This window comes from Nannospalax galili, unplaced genomic scaffold (genome assembly GCF_000622305.1).
Source record: "Nannospalax galili isolate Female #2095 unplaced genomic scaffold, S.galili_v1.0 scaffold543, whole genome shotgun sequence".
Classification (NCBI taxonomy): domain Eukaryota; kingdom Metazoa; phylum Chordata; class Mammalia; order Rodentia; family Spalacidae; genus Nannospalax; species Nannospalax galili.
The window spans coordinates 3,230,220-3,247,499 of record NW_008352270.1 but is presented as its reverse complement, the minus strand read 5'-3'; the positions used below and the strand labels follow the sequence as shown (position 1 = coordinate 3,247,499).

At 37.5% G+C, this 17,280-nt stretch overlaps 1 protein-coding gene across 9 annotated transcripts in view; it reads left to right on the top strand.

Moving 5' to 3' along the window:
- Positions 1–17,280, top strand: part of Sdccag8 (serologically defined colon cancer antigen 8) — a 238,012-nt gene that overhangs the window by 145,431 nt on the left and 75,301 nt on the right. For all 9 annotated transcript variants that reach the window (XM_017802232.2, XM_029554103.1, XM_029554102.1 and 6 more), the window contains 3 exons: positions 1,295–1,422; positions 3,454–3,562; positions 12,847–12,978. In XM_017802232.2, the coding sequence (XP_017657721.1) occupies positions 1,295–1,422; positions 3,454–3,562; positions 12,847–12,978 (369 nt within the window). The remainder of the gene's footprint in view (positions 1–1,294; positions 1,423–3,453; positions 3,563–12,846; positions 12,979–17,280) is intronic.

The following is a 17,280-nucleotide window of genomic DNA, read 5'->3' as shown; positions in this document are numbered from 1 at the left end:
TCCTAGTTCGGGCTTGAAGAACCCACCCAGCATAGGTTTCGAATGTGACATATAAGATGTTCACAGTGTCAGTGTGATGGGCATTTCCACTGCCCGGGTTCTACTTGTTCAGGAAGTCTCTCTCAGGGTGGGGATGTAGCGGCGTAGGCAGAGTACTTGCCAAACATGCATGAAGCATGGGTTTAGTTCCCAGCACCTTACAAAGCCTAGCTTGATGATGCATGCCTGTAATCCCAGCATTCAAGGTAGAGGCAGGAGAACCAGAAGTTCAAATTCATCCTTAGCTTCATAGCAAGTTTGAGGCCAGCCTCACTGCATGAGACTCTGTCTCAACAAGACAAGAAAAAGAAGTTTCTCTTTTAAGGAAAGCTGCTGTGACTGAAACCTGACCTAAAGGATAGGGCAGTATGCCATCACAGTAGGATAGTGTTTTGCCTTCATCCTGCAATTTTTGTCAACATCACCTAAAGAGAGCTTTTATTATGAAGTGCTGAGGGAAGTTGCTCATCTTCATATTCCTGTTTACATTCACATTCCATGGGCTGATGTGGGACAGTATTTCATGAAAGCAGGCATGTGGTGCTGCAGAGTCATTTGCTGGCTTCTAGACAGTGTCTCCTCCATTACATTTGAGGTTCTGTCATATATTTTAGAGGAAAACCAGAGGTAGTCTACAAAGCTTAGTTTTAAAATTTAAAATTTAGAAATCCACAATCTTTAGGAAATACTGGCCATTCAGAAGATGAAAGAGTAATGATAGTGCAAAACAGAAAGAATGAAACAAAAAAAGTACATGTACTTTAAATATTCAAAATGCCAGGGCTGGCAGGAAGGCGCAGCAGGTAAAAGCACTTGCCCTGTAGCCTTATAGCCCAAGTTCAATCCCCAGGACTCACATAGTAGAAGAAGAAAACCAACTTCCCCAGGTTGTCCTCTGACCTCCACACCTACACAGTGGCATGCACATGCTGCCCCAACACACAAAATAGGTAGGTAAGTAACAAAAACTGAAAATGACAAAGGTATAAAAGATCAATATTCAGATGTCCATGTTTTTTATTTTTAGAGCTTCATCCTTTAGTCTTTGGACTTTTGGCATGTATCTCACACTGCGTGAAGGGTCCTTTGGATTTTCCCTCTCCTAGTCGGGATGGGGAGGCTACAGAAAAAAATTTTTTGGATGTTTCACAGATTACCTATCTGCTGTCTGTGGTCTATAAGGGAAATGATAAGGGAAATGATGGAGGTGCGTGCACCTGCAGATTGCATTTCTGTTTGTCTCTCTGTTTTGCAGACTGGAAAAAGATAGCATTCAGCAGAGCTTTAGCAATGAAGCAAAGGCCCAAGCCCTTCAGGCCCAGCAGAGAGAGCAGGAGCTGACACAGAAGATACAGCAAATGCAAGCCCAGCACGACAAAACTGGTGGGTGGTAGGGAGAGATTAGAGCCTGGGCACTCACTCACAAGCTAGGCCCATGCCTTACTGTGAAATGACATCAGGAACACCTGTAACCTTTGGCTGGCCGAAGGGAGCAGATGCTAACTACACCGGAGATTCCGAATTACATATTAGTTAGCGTTTAAAAGAGAAAATGGAAAGTATTGCCCACTGTCTGTTGATTTCAGAGTGCTGCTCTCACATCTGTTGCACCATCTGGATTATGAGTTTATTTACCTGTGTTCAAGAAACGTAAAGCTGAGAGAGACCACAACAAAGTAGAAAAACAAAGGGCTTGTTTTTGGCTGGGTTTTCAGGCACACATGTTATATAAAGAAAATAGCATCAGAAGCTCTGCGGGAAATGCTCTGAGCTTACAGTTAGAGGCTCCTGAATAGCATTGAACAGTTCCCACAGTACACACATTATAGCTACTCTAAAAGCCTAATGAGTTTGCTTCAGCATCCAAACTGGAGAAAAGCTTTAGCCATTAATCGGTTCTTAATTCACTGTCGCAGCTGGATGTAATTCAGCAGCTCCAAATTGATATGTTCCTTTATTTAATCTTTGCAGCTTCGAACATTTTTAGCATTTCTATGATTTCCCCACCTCCCCCAATCCAATCTAGAGAACTTGCATTCTTCAAGTTCTCACAACTGCTGTTAAAATTCACTAATACAAGGCATTGACCACAGCTGGCAGCTTGGCTAAAAATTGCCATCTTTCATCACGTTGGCACTATTCTGCAGACGGAGTTGGCCAGTAACTCTTTACCTTTAATTTGAAAGTAAAATGCACTTTGAAAATAGGCAGTTTGATGTGTTCAGTCAGAGCATTATGTAGTTCTTTCACTTTTGAGTTGTGTGTTCACAGACAGTGTTAGTCAAAACAAGACAGTGTCAGTCATTATAATTCCCACCACATACTCCACGATGATTGTACTATTAAAACAAAAGTTTAATTGATCCTGTCTCTTCCAGAAATTTTTGCTTAATTTTAGCGCCTTCATTTATTTTGCCTTGTATGCTATATGCTTTTTTTTCAATCATTAGTTAAAATTGAAAAAGAATAATTACCTAGTATAAATTTCACAGAATATTTGATGATATGGTAAAAAACTGATTTTACCTGTAGGTGAAAAGTGGGCAACATGAAGTTCATGAAGTTATCTGTTTACTTACAAAGGCACCCCGCATAATGGCTCCAGCATCTCAGTAGAGATTTTCCTTCTCACAGCATTTAGCCAGAAGAAATGAAAATTTACCAGATTTGTAGATTTTTTCAACTAAAACACAAAGAAGAAATCATAGGATAAATTGTTGTTTGTCCCACTGCTAGCAGGATCCTAGTGGTCCAAGAGTCTTGGATAGAATCTTAGGGTTAGGTAAGTTTTTAAGTATTAAAATCGCCTTAGGAATCTTTTTATTTTGCCTCCTCCCTGCCCTCTACACACAAAAGCTATGCTTTCTTCAATTTCTTTGACCAGATCTTTATTGTAGCACATAGTATTAGCAGTAAGATAAAAATCCCAAGGAAAATCTTGTATTTCACCTTCATAATATGAAAACATGCAAATTCAAGGCGGGGGGGGGGCTCATGGGAAAATATAAAATATAAAGCATGAGTTACAGTATAACAGAGAATTCCTTGATTTTAGTTTTGAATTAATCTGTTTGTGAGTATTTTTGACACTGTTTATAGTAAAATTGTCAAAATAAAAATATATCTTGCATATCACAAAGATATAAGCATCTATGACTTCATTTGAGATATCTGACAATTTATAAACATGCTAAAATGTTACACAAGCTAAATATGATAAAAATGTCACTGATACACATTTTTACCATGAAAAGATTCAGTGTCTCTCCAGCTGATAAGTCCTTTCACTTAGGACTTTGACCGTGAGTTGGCAGCTCTAGGAAGGGCATAGGGATCTGAAACACTGTGCATGAAGCATTGAAGACATACAGCCATAAACATCTTATGTTGGTGGGGATTTATTGTTATTTCTAGAAAATGAACAGTATTCATTGCTGGCCTCCCAGAATACATTTTTGACAAAATTAAAGGAAGAATGCTGTACGTTAGCCAAGAAACTGGAGCAAATCTCACAAAAAAGCAGGTAGGTAACTAGGTAATGTTAAACAGTTTTTCAGAATACTGTTTGATTACTATAATTTAACCTTGAAATTTCATTTTTACTGTGTTGTAACCTAATGTTGAAATTAGTCATCTGGTGATGTAAGTTTTCTGTGAAACATTTTATCTGTGTGTATATTTTTTGCTATTGTCTGTCTACACATTGTTTTTTCACTCCCAGGGTTGGAACCCAGGGCCTTGTACATGGTAGGCAAGCACTCTATCACTGAGCTATGCCACCAGCCCCAATTTTGATTTTTTTTTTTCATGATTACTCATACCTACAGTTACTTGACTTTTGCAATATTTAGAATTTTAAACCATGAAATACAAGCAAGTCAAGCAGGTTTACATTGTTATGTTGATATAGGTAATGCATTTTAATCTATTATCACAGTTCTTTATGAACACACAAAAACTGTCTTTAAGCCAAATCATTGGGGAACTTGAAGAGGCAAAGATGCTGGATATATATTCCTTAATTTTCACAACAGCTTAAGATGGTAATTATTTTCTTATTTTTTTAAACTTAAAAAAATTATGTTTTATTTTTATTTTATGTGTATGCATGTATTGCCTGCATGTAGGTAAGTGCACCCATGTCATGCAATGCCCACAGAGGTCAGAGAGGCTGTCAGATCCCCTGGGACTGGAGTTACAGACAGTTGTTAGCTGCCATGTAGGTGCTGGGATTCAAACCCGGGTCTTCTGCAAGAACAACCAGTGTTCTTAACCACTGAGCCATCTCTCCAGCCTCTAGACAGTAATTATTTTCTTTTACAAATGAAAAAAAACATAATTGTTTGAATAACTTGTGAGTAGGAAAGATAGAGTTCTAACCTAGATACTGTTACCAATGTCTATAGTCTTTCTTACATTCATGGTAATATTTTACATTTACCACTAAAGAACATTTTGGCCTGTTGGGTACAGTGACTTGCTCCCATTACTGAGCAAGCTAAGGCAGAAGGATTGCTTGAGCCCAGTGTCACGGTGCAAGAGTCTGTCTCTTAAAAGAGCGAAGAAGAGAGAAGGAAAGTGAAAGAAGAGAGGAGAAGAGACAAGATAAGATGAGAAGACAATTGTTAAGCCTACAATATTAAATATGGGAAAGGTTAAATTGGACAAATTAACCTTTAATCTCCTGTAGAGAAGTAGGCGTATTTGACAGGTAGTAGTTAACCTGTGAGCCAAGGTTGACCTCTGTGTCTCTGGGCACTCTTTTTCCTCATAATCCATCAGCTGTACCCTGTACAGGTCTAGTGAACTTGAACCTCAGTGACTCTCTAGTTCTGACCACTACTTTTGTAAACTGAATATGCTCCTTCATATCTGACACATAGATGGCACCCAATGCATATTTATTTAAATGAATGAAACAAACAGGTGTGGTGCTGCCCCTCCACATGCTGATCTGATTTCGGATGCCAGCCTGTTCTTCTGTGAATAACAAGCAATATTCAGGAAAGGACTCTTTGGAATTCAGAACTAGGTTTGAATCTTGGTTTGTCAGTCACTTAGGTCTGTAACTTTGAGTGCATTGCCTAATCCACCCCCCCAAACCTCTGCTTTGACAGCTGTAAAAGCATTTCTAAAACTATGTTGTACAATGGTTGTAGGAATTAGAAGTAGACACAATGACAAGCACACACACACAAATGTACTGTCATTCCTCAGCAGCTGCAGGGTGTTGGTTCCAGGACCTACTTGAATACCAAAATCCACATATACTCAAGTTCCTTACATAAAGTTGTATGGTATTTGCCTACACCTGTGCACATTCTCTTGCTGCATATATTTATTTTATTTTATTGTGGTGCTGGAAATGAAACCCAGGACCAAATACATGTTAGGCAAGTAGTCTACCACTGAGCTGTGCATTAGCCCTCTCCCATATACTTTAAGTTATCTCTGCATTATTTGTAATACCTAATACAATGTAAATGCTATCTGATTAGTGGTTATACTATATTGGATAGAAAAAAATAATCATAAGGGAAAATGTGCATGTTCAGTACAGACTGAGCATTTCAGTGTGTGGTTGGTTGAATCTGCAGATACATAGCCACAGGTAAGGAAAAAAAGTTATGGAAAACACCCAGCACAGTGCTTCTTGCCACATGGTGAGGGGTCACTGGCAGAACTGTTTTCAGGCTCTTGACTGGCAATTTCAAAAGCACTTTACCAAGCTGTCACTGTCTTTGCCGGGGAAGATCTGAGTGGCATCCTCTGATGGGCATAAAGTCTGTCATGGTGCAAGCATCCTTAAAGGCCACACAGCCTCGGGAAAGGTGGGGCTGTGGCAGGGCAGCATAGGCTCTGGCACCTGGCCTACTGAGTGAAGAACTAATATATTCAAGTTCATTCAAAACTTAGGCCTGAGAAGTGGCAGATAGCAATAAATTGCTCCTTGTTATTTTAAAAACTTATGTGCTGCACAAGAAAGCAGTATATAGGACAAATTGTGATGTTTAAGGCTGTTTATTTGTTCTTAATTTTTTCAGTCCAGGCTCATTTCTCCCTCGCTTGCTAAAGAACAAAGACATTTCAACCCATTCTTTTATGTCCAGCTTAAGATTCCATTTTGATATCACCTTCTGCTGTGAAATCTCCTGTAAAACCTAAAGCACTCAGAATCTTTTAAAATAAAATTCATAAATGTAATGGGGCCTATCCAAACCCCCCAGGAGTATGCTCTGCTCACCGTACACCAAGCTTTTGGGATAATAATTTCTGCTGTCCTTTGAGGTGAAGAAATTTTAGTTTCTCGAGTTCTGTCAATGTGAAAACTCTATCTCAAGAAAAATTGTTTAATCCATATAGTAATTTTTGTTCAGATTTTCTTCAAAGTACAATAGTAATATTTTAAACTATACCAAAACTTTATATTTATAATAAAAACCACCCCTCAGGCTTTGTTTCCTTCCTTTCCTTGCTGACATTTCTGTGAGCATTTTGTATTGTTCAGAGTGCCATGTTAAACAAATGGACTCAGACCATTTACAGCTTTTTCACTTACAGTCCCAGCCATTCGATTAGAGCCCTTGCAAAGTCACTAGAGAAGCTGACAATCTGGGCTCTCTGTACCGTACACTCTTCCTATTCCCAGCCACCTACAAGGCTGCACTTGGAAAATATTCTGAAGTGTGTGTGTGTGTGTGTGTGTGTGTGTGTGTGTGTGTGTGCGTGTGTGTTTTCTCTCCAAGTAAACCATACGTAGCATCAAGACAGCGACAACTGCTTTATCTTGGAAGCCTCCATAGCCATCAGCCTGTACCTTGTACTGTGCATTCTCTACACTGTACACATAGTGGTGTCTGCAACCCCAGGGGTTGTGAGAGGCACATCCCATTTTAAAAAATCAAAACAGAAATGCCAGTTCTGTGTATATTTTATAGCTTGTTTTTGACCATCAGGCAGGAGAAATAATTCCATTTTGTTTTTAATTGACACCAAGCAGACATTTTGGCTGATTTTAGATAAAGCTTACATTAACTTTAGCTACCCTTTGCCTCTGTGTTCCCTGTTACTCAGAGAGCTTATACAGTTATCAGGTTGTTCCTGAGGAAGGTAAATGGACTTAAATATCTTTGGTACAGTTGACTTTTCTTTGTCAAAGTAAAGTAAGTACATGTTCCTTCTCCCCAGGCATTTGGAAGAATCCGTAGTAAAATGTTAGCAGTGTGGTGGTTTGCAGTGTTGTCTAAAACCTGGCCTGGGGAGAGCTGGGAAATGCTGGGCACTGGCTGGGAGTCAACCTCTGCCCACACCTTAGAGACTATATGTGTTGGATATCCAGTGCCTCTCATGTTAGGTCTCAGCCTTTCTCCATTTGTGTGCTGGAAAGAACAAGAGAGAGCACAGGGCTGGGTCTACGTGATTTCGCTTCTCGGTCTTTTTTCCAGTCATTGTCACTTGCTGGGTTGCTAGGCTTGTGGATTGATGTCTAGCACTGCCCATTGTGTATTTGTGATTTGCGTTTTGTAATTAAGAGGAACAATGGGAGTCCTTGGGGTCTCGTTATATATAATGGTTGGTTTAATTTGTTTCACTTCTATCTTGTTAATTGTAAATTGATCATTAAGATCTGAATTCTAATCTGTCACCAGGGTTGTGAGTATTGAGGCTAGAGCCATGATCCTGGTTTTAATCACTGATGATGAGAAACAAATTTTATAATTTTGGTACATATTGCAGTTCATATATTTTAACACTGTATTTTATGGTGTTATAAATATTGTTAAATGACTTTTAGTGTAGTTTTACTATGTGGACTATAATGTATAAATTATATTACTGTTTTGGCAACAGTGGGTATCCAACTGTGTGAGTTTAATTGAAGTAAAAGAATACACACCCGGTGAACTATTTTTTTTTCCCTTTTCATGTTTAGATGATGTTAGGTTGGGATGCTACAAAAATTACATTCTACAAGAGGAGACTGATATTAGCCTTTTGCTAATTGTTACCAAAAGTCAGATCAGGATCCAAAGGAATAAAAAATTAAGGTGTCATATTTTTTCCTTTAAAAGCAATTATCATTGTAATCTGAATTATAACAGTAAAATGTTTTCTGTTTCATGCAAATGCAATTGCAAGATATAGATGCTGCATAAAAATGCAGGGAAGGCTCATGCTTCCGTAGAGCCAGAAATGACCTAAATTTCCATGAAAATGGATTAGAGTCACTTTTCCTTTCATAAGTAGGACTTGATGTTCACTGCTTTAACTTTACAGACCACTGGTTCTATGACCATATTGTGAGCTCTACCCAAAAAAGAATGATGTCTATGCCCACATAGCAAATTTGTATTGAACTGTAGAAGTTGGTAAGCAAGTTGCCAGTATAAATAAAGAAATAAACGCAAAATATACAAGGCAGAAAAACTTGTTACAATAGTACATTTAGTAGCATTTATGTTTTTGTGATTATTTAAGGCATCCTCAATGTAGGGAATTTAGGTTATAAGAAAGTTAAGGAAGCATTTTCTTGTAACATTACTAGATAATTATTATTTTATGACATACTTTTGAGTCATTTTTCATGTATGTATAAATATGTATATAAATGTTTACTTATTTGTGTTGGGATGGATGGAGGGAGGGATGGATGGATAGATGGATGCTATCTGTGCAGTTTCTCATCTGCTTCTTACCTACTGTATCATTAATAAACATGGCTAACCCTCAGTGAATATTCTGGAAACAAAATTTTAATTGAACCATTTAGTATTTATTATTATTATATATTAATAAAACTATAACTTTTTACATAGGCAAATATTTACAATTTCTTTAGTATAGGTGCCTAAAAAGGAATTGCTGCTTCAAAGACCAGAAATATTTTCAAGACTATTAATGTGAGTTATCTTGCATAAGTATTACACTAAATTCTGCTCAAAATACATGTATCTATATAAATATGTGATGTTAAAAGGTAAAATTTTCAAAGAAAAAGGAGTGAGAGACAGTATTCCATGGTAGGTAGAACTTTCCCTTTACAGTTGGACAGACAGGATTCAAGAATCACACCAGTGACTGGCCAGTTTCCATTTGGGTAACCTTAGATGACTCATTAAACTGCATATTTCCCTCACAGAGAAAAGAAAATGAACAATTACTTCCCAGGGTATTTGATATCATTAGAGGATAGTTCCATTCTTTGTGACCAAGTAGGAATGAAGTAAATATTTGACAATACTATCTAATCTTATGCATTTCTTCAAATAATAGAGTGACCATTTTACAGATGTTTATTAATATCATGTTTCTTCCTCTAGAGAAATTTTCCATATTCCTTACATTTTAGTAGTGACCTCGTTACATAGGAGTAGTGATACTGATGCTCTTAATTTTCAATCGTCAAATATTTTGTAAATGTCTTCCCAATATTACATGCTTTTTTAAACCAATAAACTAATTTTTTTTATTACTGAGCTTTTTTAATTTCATAGAACATTTAATAAATTTTTTAAGGACAATTTAGGTTTGCTAGCAAAATTAAACAGTTAGTAGAGCAAATTCTTATGTATCCTGACCATCACCAGAACGCTCCCTTCTGCTAGTCTTTATATTTCATTGAAATTTTTTAAATTTTATTTTATTATTTTTTAATGTATATGAGTGTTTTACCTGCGTGTATGTAGATATACCACGTGCCTGCAATGTCCATGGAGGCCAGAAGTTTTCAGATCCCCTGGATTTGGAGTAAGGGCAGTTATTAGCCGCTATGTGTGTGCTAGGAACTAAGCCTGAGTCCTCTGCCAGAGCAGCTGGTACTCTTAACCTCTGATCCATCTTTCCAGCCCCTTAATTTTATTATTAAGAACTTTTTTCCAAAATCAAAATAACTTTTAAAAACATATATCACTGTAAAAATTTATGAAATATAGAAAAAGATAAATGAACAAGCAAAAAAATTCCTAATCCTACAAGAAATTATTATTAATATTGAGTGTTCAAAATAATTGTAAAAATAAAAAGGAATTGTATTATGCACACTGAATTTTAATGTTTCTCCTTTCTTATCACAATATAACATTTTAGTAAGTAAGTAACACTAATAAACAGCCACATTACCAAAAATGTTGATGTTCTATTATATAGATAAGATAGCTGGTTTCCTCTTGATACATTTTTGGATTAGGTTTTCATACAATGGATTGCAGATCAATATTTTTTTTCTAGAACAGTGCTACAATGAATATTGTCACATGAAAATATGACTTTTTTCTCAAATATATGGTTTCCATATATAAAGGTTTTATATTTTTGTACAATCTGTGTGTGTGTGTGTGTTTTTGTGTGTGTGTGTGTGTGTGTGGTTTTTCTTTACAAATGTCTGTTTGCTTGGAAGTTGCCTGAGAATAGATATTCTCCATTTGTTTCTTTCCTAATCTGGTTTAAGGATTTTCCCCCTTTTGCAGTTTATTTTAATGCATGATAAGAGATACTAATTTGGGAAGAAATACTAAATTCAAAAATATTATTGCATCTACATTCTATTTTGTATTATATATGATTTTGAAGGGATAAACATAAGTCATTATTCAGTCATTTGGACTATTTCAAATATGGGTAAATTCTTAGTAGGAGAGGCAAGTGTAGACGGAGTACTTGAGCTGAGCTCAAAAATTTGATAAGCCATTCTCTGTCACCTACACTGGTAAGAAGTGTGAGGCACAGAGCACAGCTCAAAAGCACACAGACTATAAGCTAACATGCCTAAAGGCCACAGGTGGTTCACGAACTGCTGACACTTGAAGGCTGAGGGACTGATCTGGGCAGGCTCCCCACAGGATGCCATGTTTGAACAGACATGAAAACGGAGTGGGAACAAACTGGGATTAAAGGCACGTGCCACCACGCCTGGCATAGGAAACCAATTGTTATCCTGAAAACTACTCATATGTAGAGGAAATTCAAACTTCCACTTCTAACTAATACACTGCTAGGACATAAGGAGATGGCAGTGGCAACAGATCAGAGTTAGTTTCAGAAAAAAAGAGAAAAGGACACAGCTTTACTTAGATATTTTTCTTATCTGCAGTTTTTGAGTGCTGGGATTGTCACCTGAGACACTGAAAACATAGTATGTGTTCTGAAAGACATCAGCTGTAATCACTGGAGACGTCAGTAATCACAAATGAAATACATGAAGACAGAAAGATTCAGGGAATAGTGTCTACTTAGAGTAGAGGAAGGTGAATCATGTGTCTGCAGAGGGTATACATATCAGTGAAACAGGCTGATCTACTCTTTGATTGAGGAAGAACTGGGCTGAGACCAGACTTGAAGATTCCACTCCCACCCCTTGCAGCTACATGATGACTCTCCTCTATGCAGAAGACTAAGGGCCTTCCCTCTAAGATGCTGAGCTGGAAAAGCACTGGCTACAATAAGAGGCACTGAAATTGCAATTGTAAGGATTAAAAGAAAGTCTATATTCTGAAGAGTAGTATCTTTACCCCCTTTCCATCCAGCTCCATCATGGTATGTGGACTGTGCTATACACAAAGGCAGGCAACCAGATGGTGCGCAGAATGAGCACAGAAGAAAGAATGGAAGATACTGGGGATGTCACATCCGAAATGGTGGCTTGCCACTCAGTCACTCTATAGTGAAACCCACTAGTTTGGAGAAAATAAACTAAGCAAGTGAAAATGTAATCATGAAGTGCTGTTTGGGTAGCAAGGACCGGTCTTTTAAGTTATTTATTGTAATGTCAATATTAATGTTAATTGAACCACAACCAAAATATTGGCAATTATGTTGAAAGCTGGAGATGGAAGGAGGGGGCATGGCTAAGTATTTAATCTCAATCTACCATACTAAGTCAGTAGAAATCTCTTAGTATTGATAGAAGAGTTAGTAATACAAACACATCTAGAAATACTGGAGGTAAATACTGGAAGAAAGAGCTTTATGAGAATGAGAATTGAAGGTCACAGGGTGGGAAACTGCTATTTTTTTGTTATTAGTCCTTTTAGAATTTGTATTAACCAGGGTTTTCCAGAGAAAGAAAAACCCAACAGAATATTTATCTTTTGATCTTGGAGGTTTGGTTAAATCTAAAATCTTGAGGGTGGAGCAGCCAGCCTGGCTAGCTGGGGAAAAGTTGTGTCTCAAGTCCAGAAGTGATCTGCTACTGAAATCCATCTTGCCCAGCCAGGTCAGTCTTTGTCATATTAGGGACTTCAATCGAAGGCTTAAATATATTCAGGAAGATAATCTACTTTAATCAAAGTCTATCCATTTAAATGTTAATTTCATCTTAAAACACCTTCACAGAAATATCCAAAATAATGTTTGGGCACCCATGTTGATGGGAAAAAATTAACCATGGAGGAACTATTGGATTTTTAACCATATGACACTAAACTAAAAACCCTCCTATTTTAAAAATTGGGCCTGGAAAATATATTTTTAAGAACATGGAGACTGCCTATAGTAGCCGCATCACACAGGAAATGTTTGTTCCATGAATAATTGTCTTTTTAAAAAGAAATGTAATCATTTTCACTTTTGCTCCTTAGATATTTCTATTCATGTAAAGAGGGGTTATTCCTTTATCAATAACTGGAGGCACATATCTCTGTACTAGGCATTTTTAAATTTCTGAAATATTTTCTTTGATATGAAATAATTTCTGCTATACTATATGCTTTAAGTATGGAACTTAAGCTAATGCTAAGGTTATGTCATAGCAATGTGTTGTAGTAATACAAACCTTTACCATCTACCATTTCTGTGTTTTCACTACTCTAGATTGGAAATAATTCAACTTGGTCAAGAAAAAAGATATGTATGTGACAAACTGGAAAAATTACAGAAGAGAAATGATGAATTGGAGGAACAATGTGTACAGCATGGGAAAGTTCATGAGACAATGAAGATCAGGTAAGGAGAATTTACTGAGAAATGAGGCACCACACATGGAATACATCTGAACAGAAATGGGAGCGTTCTTGTAAAGTGAGGAGAAATTAGGGGCATCCTGCTAATTGACTGTATGCTCAGAATCTTCTGCTGCTCCATGTTTTTGCTTCCTTAATTTGTGGTGTTCTTATAGGCTGAAGACATTGAATTGGACTTATAGAACAGTAGGGGAAAACCATTTATCTTAAAGTATAAATTGACAATATTTAGAATAAAGGAATTTCAAACCGTTTCTTCTACCTGTTAGGCTTTAATATTGATGTAAAATAAAACATGTAGCAGAGCTAAGGAGGTTAGAGACCTTAGCAGGCTTGTACTAATGGAATTACTAGCCAGAACATGACTTCAAACCCCTATGTCTTGTTAATAGTGTTACTTTGAGTAAGCCACTCAACCTTTCTGAGCTTCTATTTTGTTACCTATCTTCTGGTGTTGATAATACCCACTTTATCTAAAGATTGAGTAAAGCCCCAGATTCATAGTAGCCACCTACTAGGTGCCATCAGTGCTGAGCACTCTCCTTTCTAGAGATAGAAACTGAGTTCACAGGGACTAATGGATTTGCTTGAAATCACATATGGAATAAGTAGTAGGGTTCACACTCCAATCTTTTTTAAAAATTTTTTTATTTATTATTTTTATCTTATGTGTATGTGTGTATTACCTGCATGTAGGTAAGTGCATCCATGTCATACAATGCCCACGGAGCTCAGAAGAGGCTGTCAGATCCCCTGGTACTGGAGTTACGGACAGTTGTTGGCGGCCATGTGGGTGCTGGGATTCGAACCCGGGTCTTCTGCAAGAACAGCCAGTGTTCTTAACCACTGAGCCATCTCTCAGCCCTCATACTCAAATCATGATCGTTGGACTCCAGCTTCCTTTTCCGTTTTGTGTGGTATTTGGGTTTTGTTTTGTTGTAAGAAATGTAGCCCCTATTTTGTGAATATACCATTTATAAACTCTGATCCTAGATTTCCCCAAGAATAAAAATCTAGTTCTCGTAGCCAACCATGAACTGATTTCTGTAGGTTTGGACTTGTGCATACTCAAGAGCAGTCAGCTTTCCAGTGGAGATAGTTTCTCGGCTTCCAGCCCCCATCTCCACTCCACTCTCTAGCCACCCTGTGCCTTCTCTGTTTCAAAAACAGTTATTGATACAATTAGGATCAAATGGAAATATCCATAGATCCCACTTTCTTAACCATAAGATAAACATAGCATGGATAGACACAGTGGTAGTGAAAAGCAGTCAGAACACAGGACTGATTTTCAGTTACCAACATATTAAAGTACAGGTATATCTGCAAAGAAATAGTCATTCATTCATTTGTTAAAACGTTTATTTAAACCTACAGCCAGTGTTCTAGGTCAGAGGTCAACAACCTTTTTTTTTTTTTTTTTTTTGGTAAAGGCCCAGAGCATAAGCTACATAGGGTCTCTGTAATGAGATTCTGAGGGCATTGGGGGAGGAAGAGAACCTATTTAAAAAGTAAAATACCATTCCTACTTAGAGAGTCAACAAAACAAGGCACAGTATTTGGCCACTAGGCTATAGTTTCATCTTTAGACAACCAAGGTATCTTTGTTTTGCATTGGTATATTGCTTTATAATTCATAAAATTCACTCTATCTCCTATTTTATGTACTTGGAGGCAAACCTGGAGAGGAGCTATTATTAGCATCTCCATTTCCATGTGGGGAACTAAGGCTTAGAGGGACAAATTTGCCAACTGAAGGGAAGAGAGCAAATGAATGATTCATCCCTTTACCAAATATTTATTGATTGCCACTGTGTGTCAGGGTCTCTACCATGTACTGGGAAGAAAACAGCAAGGTAGATGTGGTTCCCACTCTAGTGGAGCTTATATTGTTTTAGGAAGATAGATATTAATGAAAGAAATATACCAACATTTCAGTAAATACAACAATTTTTGGTTTTATGAAATAAAAATGTTCTGTGGTACAAGGACATTAAACAAAAGGACATCCTGATTGGGGAGCATTTCAGTGAGAAGTTGACAGTCTATAAGTGGTAAGGTTAGGATTATTAGCCTTGCAGGTTGGGAGTTTGCAAGCCAAACTCCCAGGGTCATAGCCAAACTCCTGCAGCTCATCTCCCAGGATCATAGTATGCTCATCATGTGCCTGTCAATCTGTGGCTGCTTTTGTGCTACAGTGTCAAGATTGAGATGTTGAGTCAGTGACTGGCCTCTTGCCCCACAAAGCCTGATTTATTAGCTAGCCCTCTCCCAAAAGCTAGGTAACACCTGTCGTAGAGAAAGGAAAACTGTAGAACTACAGGTATTGGCATAGGAAAGCATGGCTCTTTTGAGGAAGAGCATAAACTGGGTGTCTAACACAAAGAATGAATGAAGCGACATCATGCAGTGAGGTTGAAGAGTTATACATGGGCCAGACCCACAGGCATGGCCTTTGCCTTGTTACACCAGACCCTTTACTAATGAGAATAAATATATATTTTTAAGTGGAGGAGAGTGATGTGATCTGATTTGAATTTTAAAAATAGCCCAGAGTAAGTAACAGATTGGAGCAGAACTAATAAGTTAGCTAGTAGAGCAGTCAAGGGTTGATGGCGGTGGCTTGGGCTTGAGGAATGTTAATGGAGCGAAGAGAAACAGATTGGTGAATTACATAGGAAGTAAAATCCATGGGACTTAACTGAGCTGCTGCTAATGTTGTGGGGAGAAGGGAGCATGTCAAGGACAATACCCATGTCTCTGCCATGAGTAGTGGGTACCTACTCATACTACTTACTGAGCACTGGAGAACTCTCAAAGAGAAGATTTTTGTGGTTGAGATTGCCTGGGTTTGGGATAGGAGCAAAGATTAAGTTTTGCTCATGTGAAATTTAATGTTCAAATGCATTTTTCAAATGAATAAGCAGGTGTATATAAGGAGCTGGACTGGGTACATAGATCTAGGCTGGAGATAGAAATCTCCCTTGCCTTATGGAGAATATTTGAAATCTTGGGGGTAAATGAGTCCTCAGGAAGAAACAGTAAGAAGAAAGGAAGGGCTACTCTGTCCTTAAGGAACACCTACACTTTTAAAGGTAAGGTAAACACTGGCAGAAGAGACTGACACAAAGCAACCTGGGCAACATGGAAAGGACTGTTAAGCATCCCAGGGATGCCTTGGGAAAGAGGAAGTGGTCAACCAGATGCTGTTGAGTGACACAGTAAGGCTGAAAATATCTGTTGGCCTTGGTGACATGCATATCACCAGCTTTGTCAACAAAAGCAATTTTTGGTGAAGAGTAGGTGTGGAAAGCAGACAGAGTGAGTTGAAAGAGTTATTTGAAAATCTGAAAAGGCAAATTTTAACTACTTTTTTATGAGGTGAGTGACATGGAAAAGCAGCAAGCCAGGGATGCCAACCAGCTCATGGTAGGCCATGTATTGTGGGGCATTTTAGAGCAGAGATATCTTAAAAATTAAGTTGGAATAAATATAAATGCATTGAAAATTCTTATTGTACAGATCAATAAAATTTCAACAATCAAGAAAGAAAGTTAAAATTTCCTGTGGTACCCACATAGACAGTCTCTGAGTCCATGTTAAAGATAATAATGACTTTTTCCCTCTATTGTAAAATGAGGACTGATTCACATATCTCTACTGTAAAGCAGAATGGGTTGCAACATGATCGAGTCTCAGTCAGCAGAGTCCTGCTGGACACTAGTGTTCTCCCGTCCTGCCACACACTGTGTCTGCAACCCCAGCAGTCCTGGCTGTGCTGGCGAACACTTCTGTGCCTCTTTCCTTTTGGATAATAAGTGAGCAGTTCATTTGAAAGATATGCACAAATCCATTGTCTAAATACATGACATTTCTGATTGAAACATATATAAGATAATAATGAATTTAGCTTGGATATTTTTCTCTAAACCAGAAGAGCATCTTTATGAAATCCTCACATTCTGTTTTTCTAATGGAAACTTTATTCCTCAAAAAGCCACTATTAAAGATAGAAAACACAGTACTGAATTTTAGGCAGTTCGACATTTTTATTTTGTTGAATTAAGGCTACTTATTATTTTCTAAGAAGTATATGTAAATCTAAAGAAGCCTGAAATTATAACCTGTATGCCATCATTTTCAAATAAAAAGAGAATGCTGTAAGAATGAGATTCAATCAATACTCCAAAAATAAGAATTCCAGGAAAAAATGGAGCTTTTTCTATTTGTTTGATTCTTTTAATATGAATTTCATTTCTAATTGACATTTTAGGGTATATTTAGG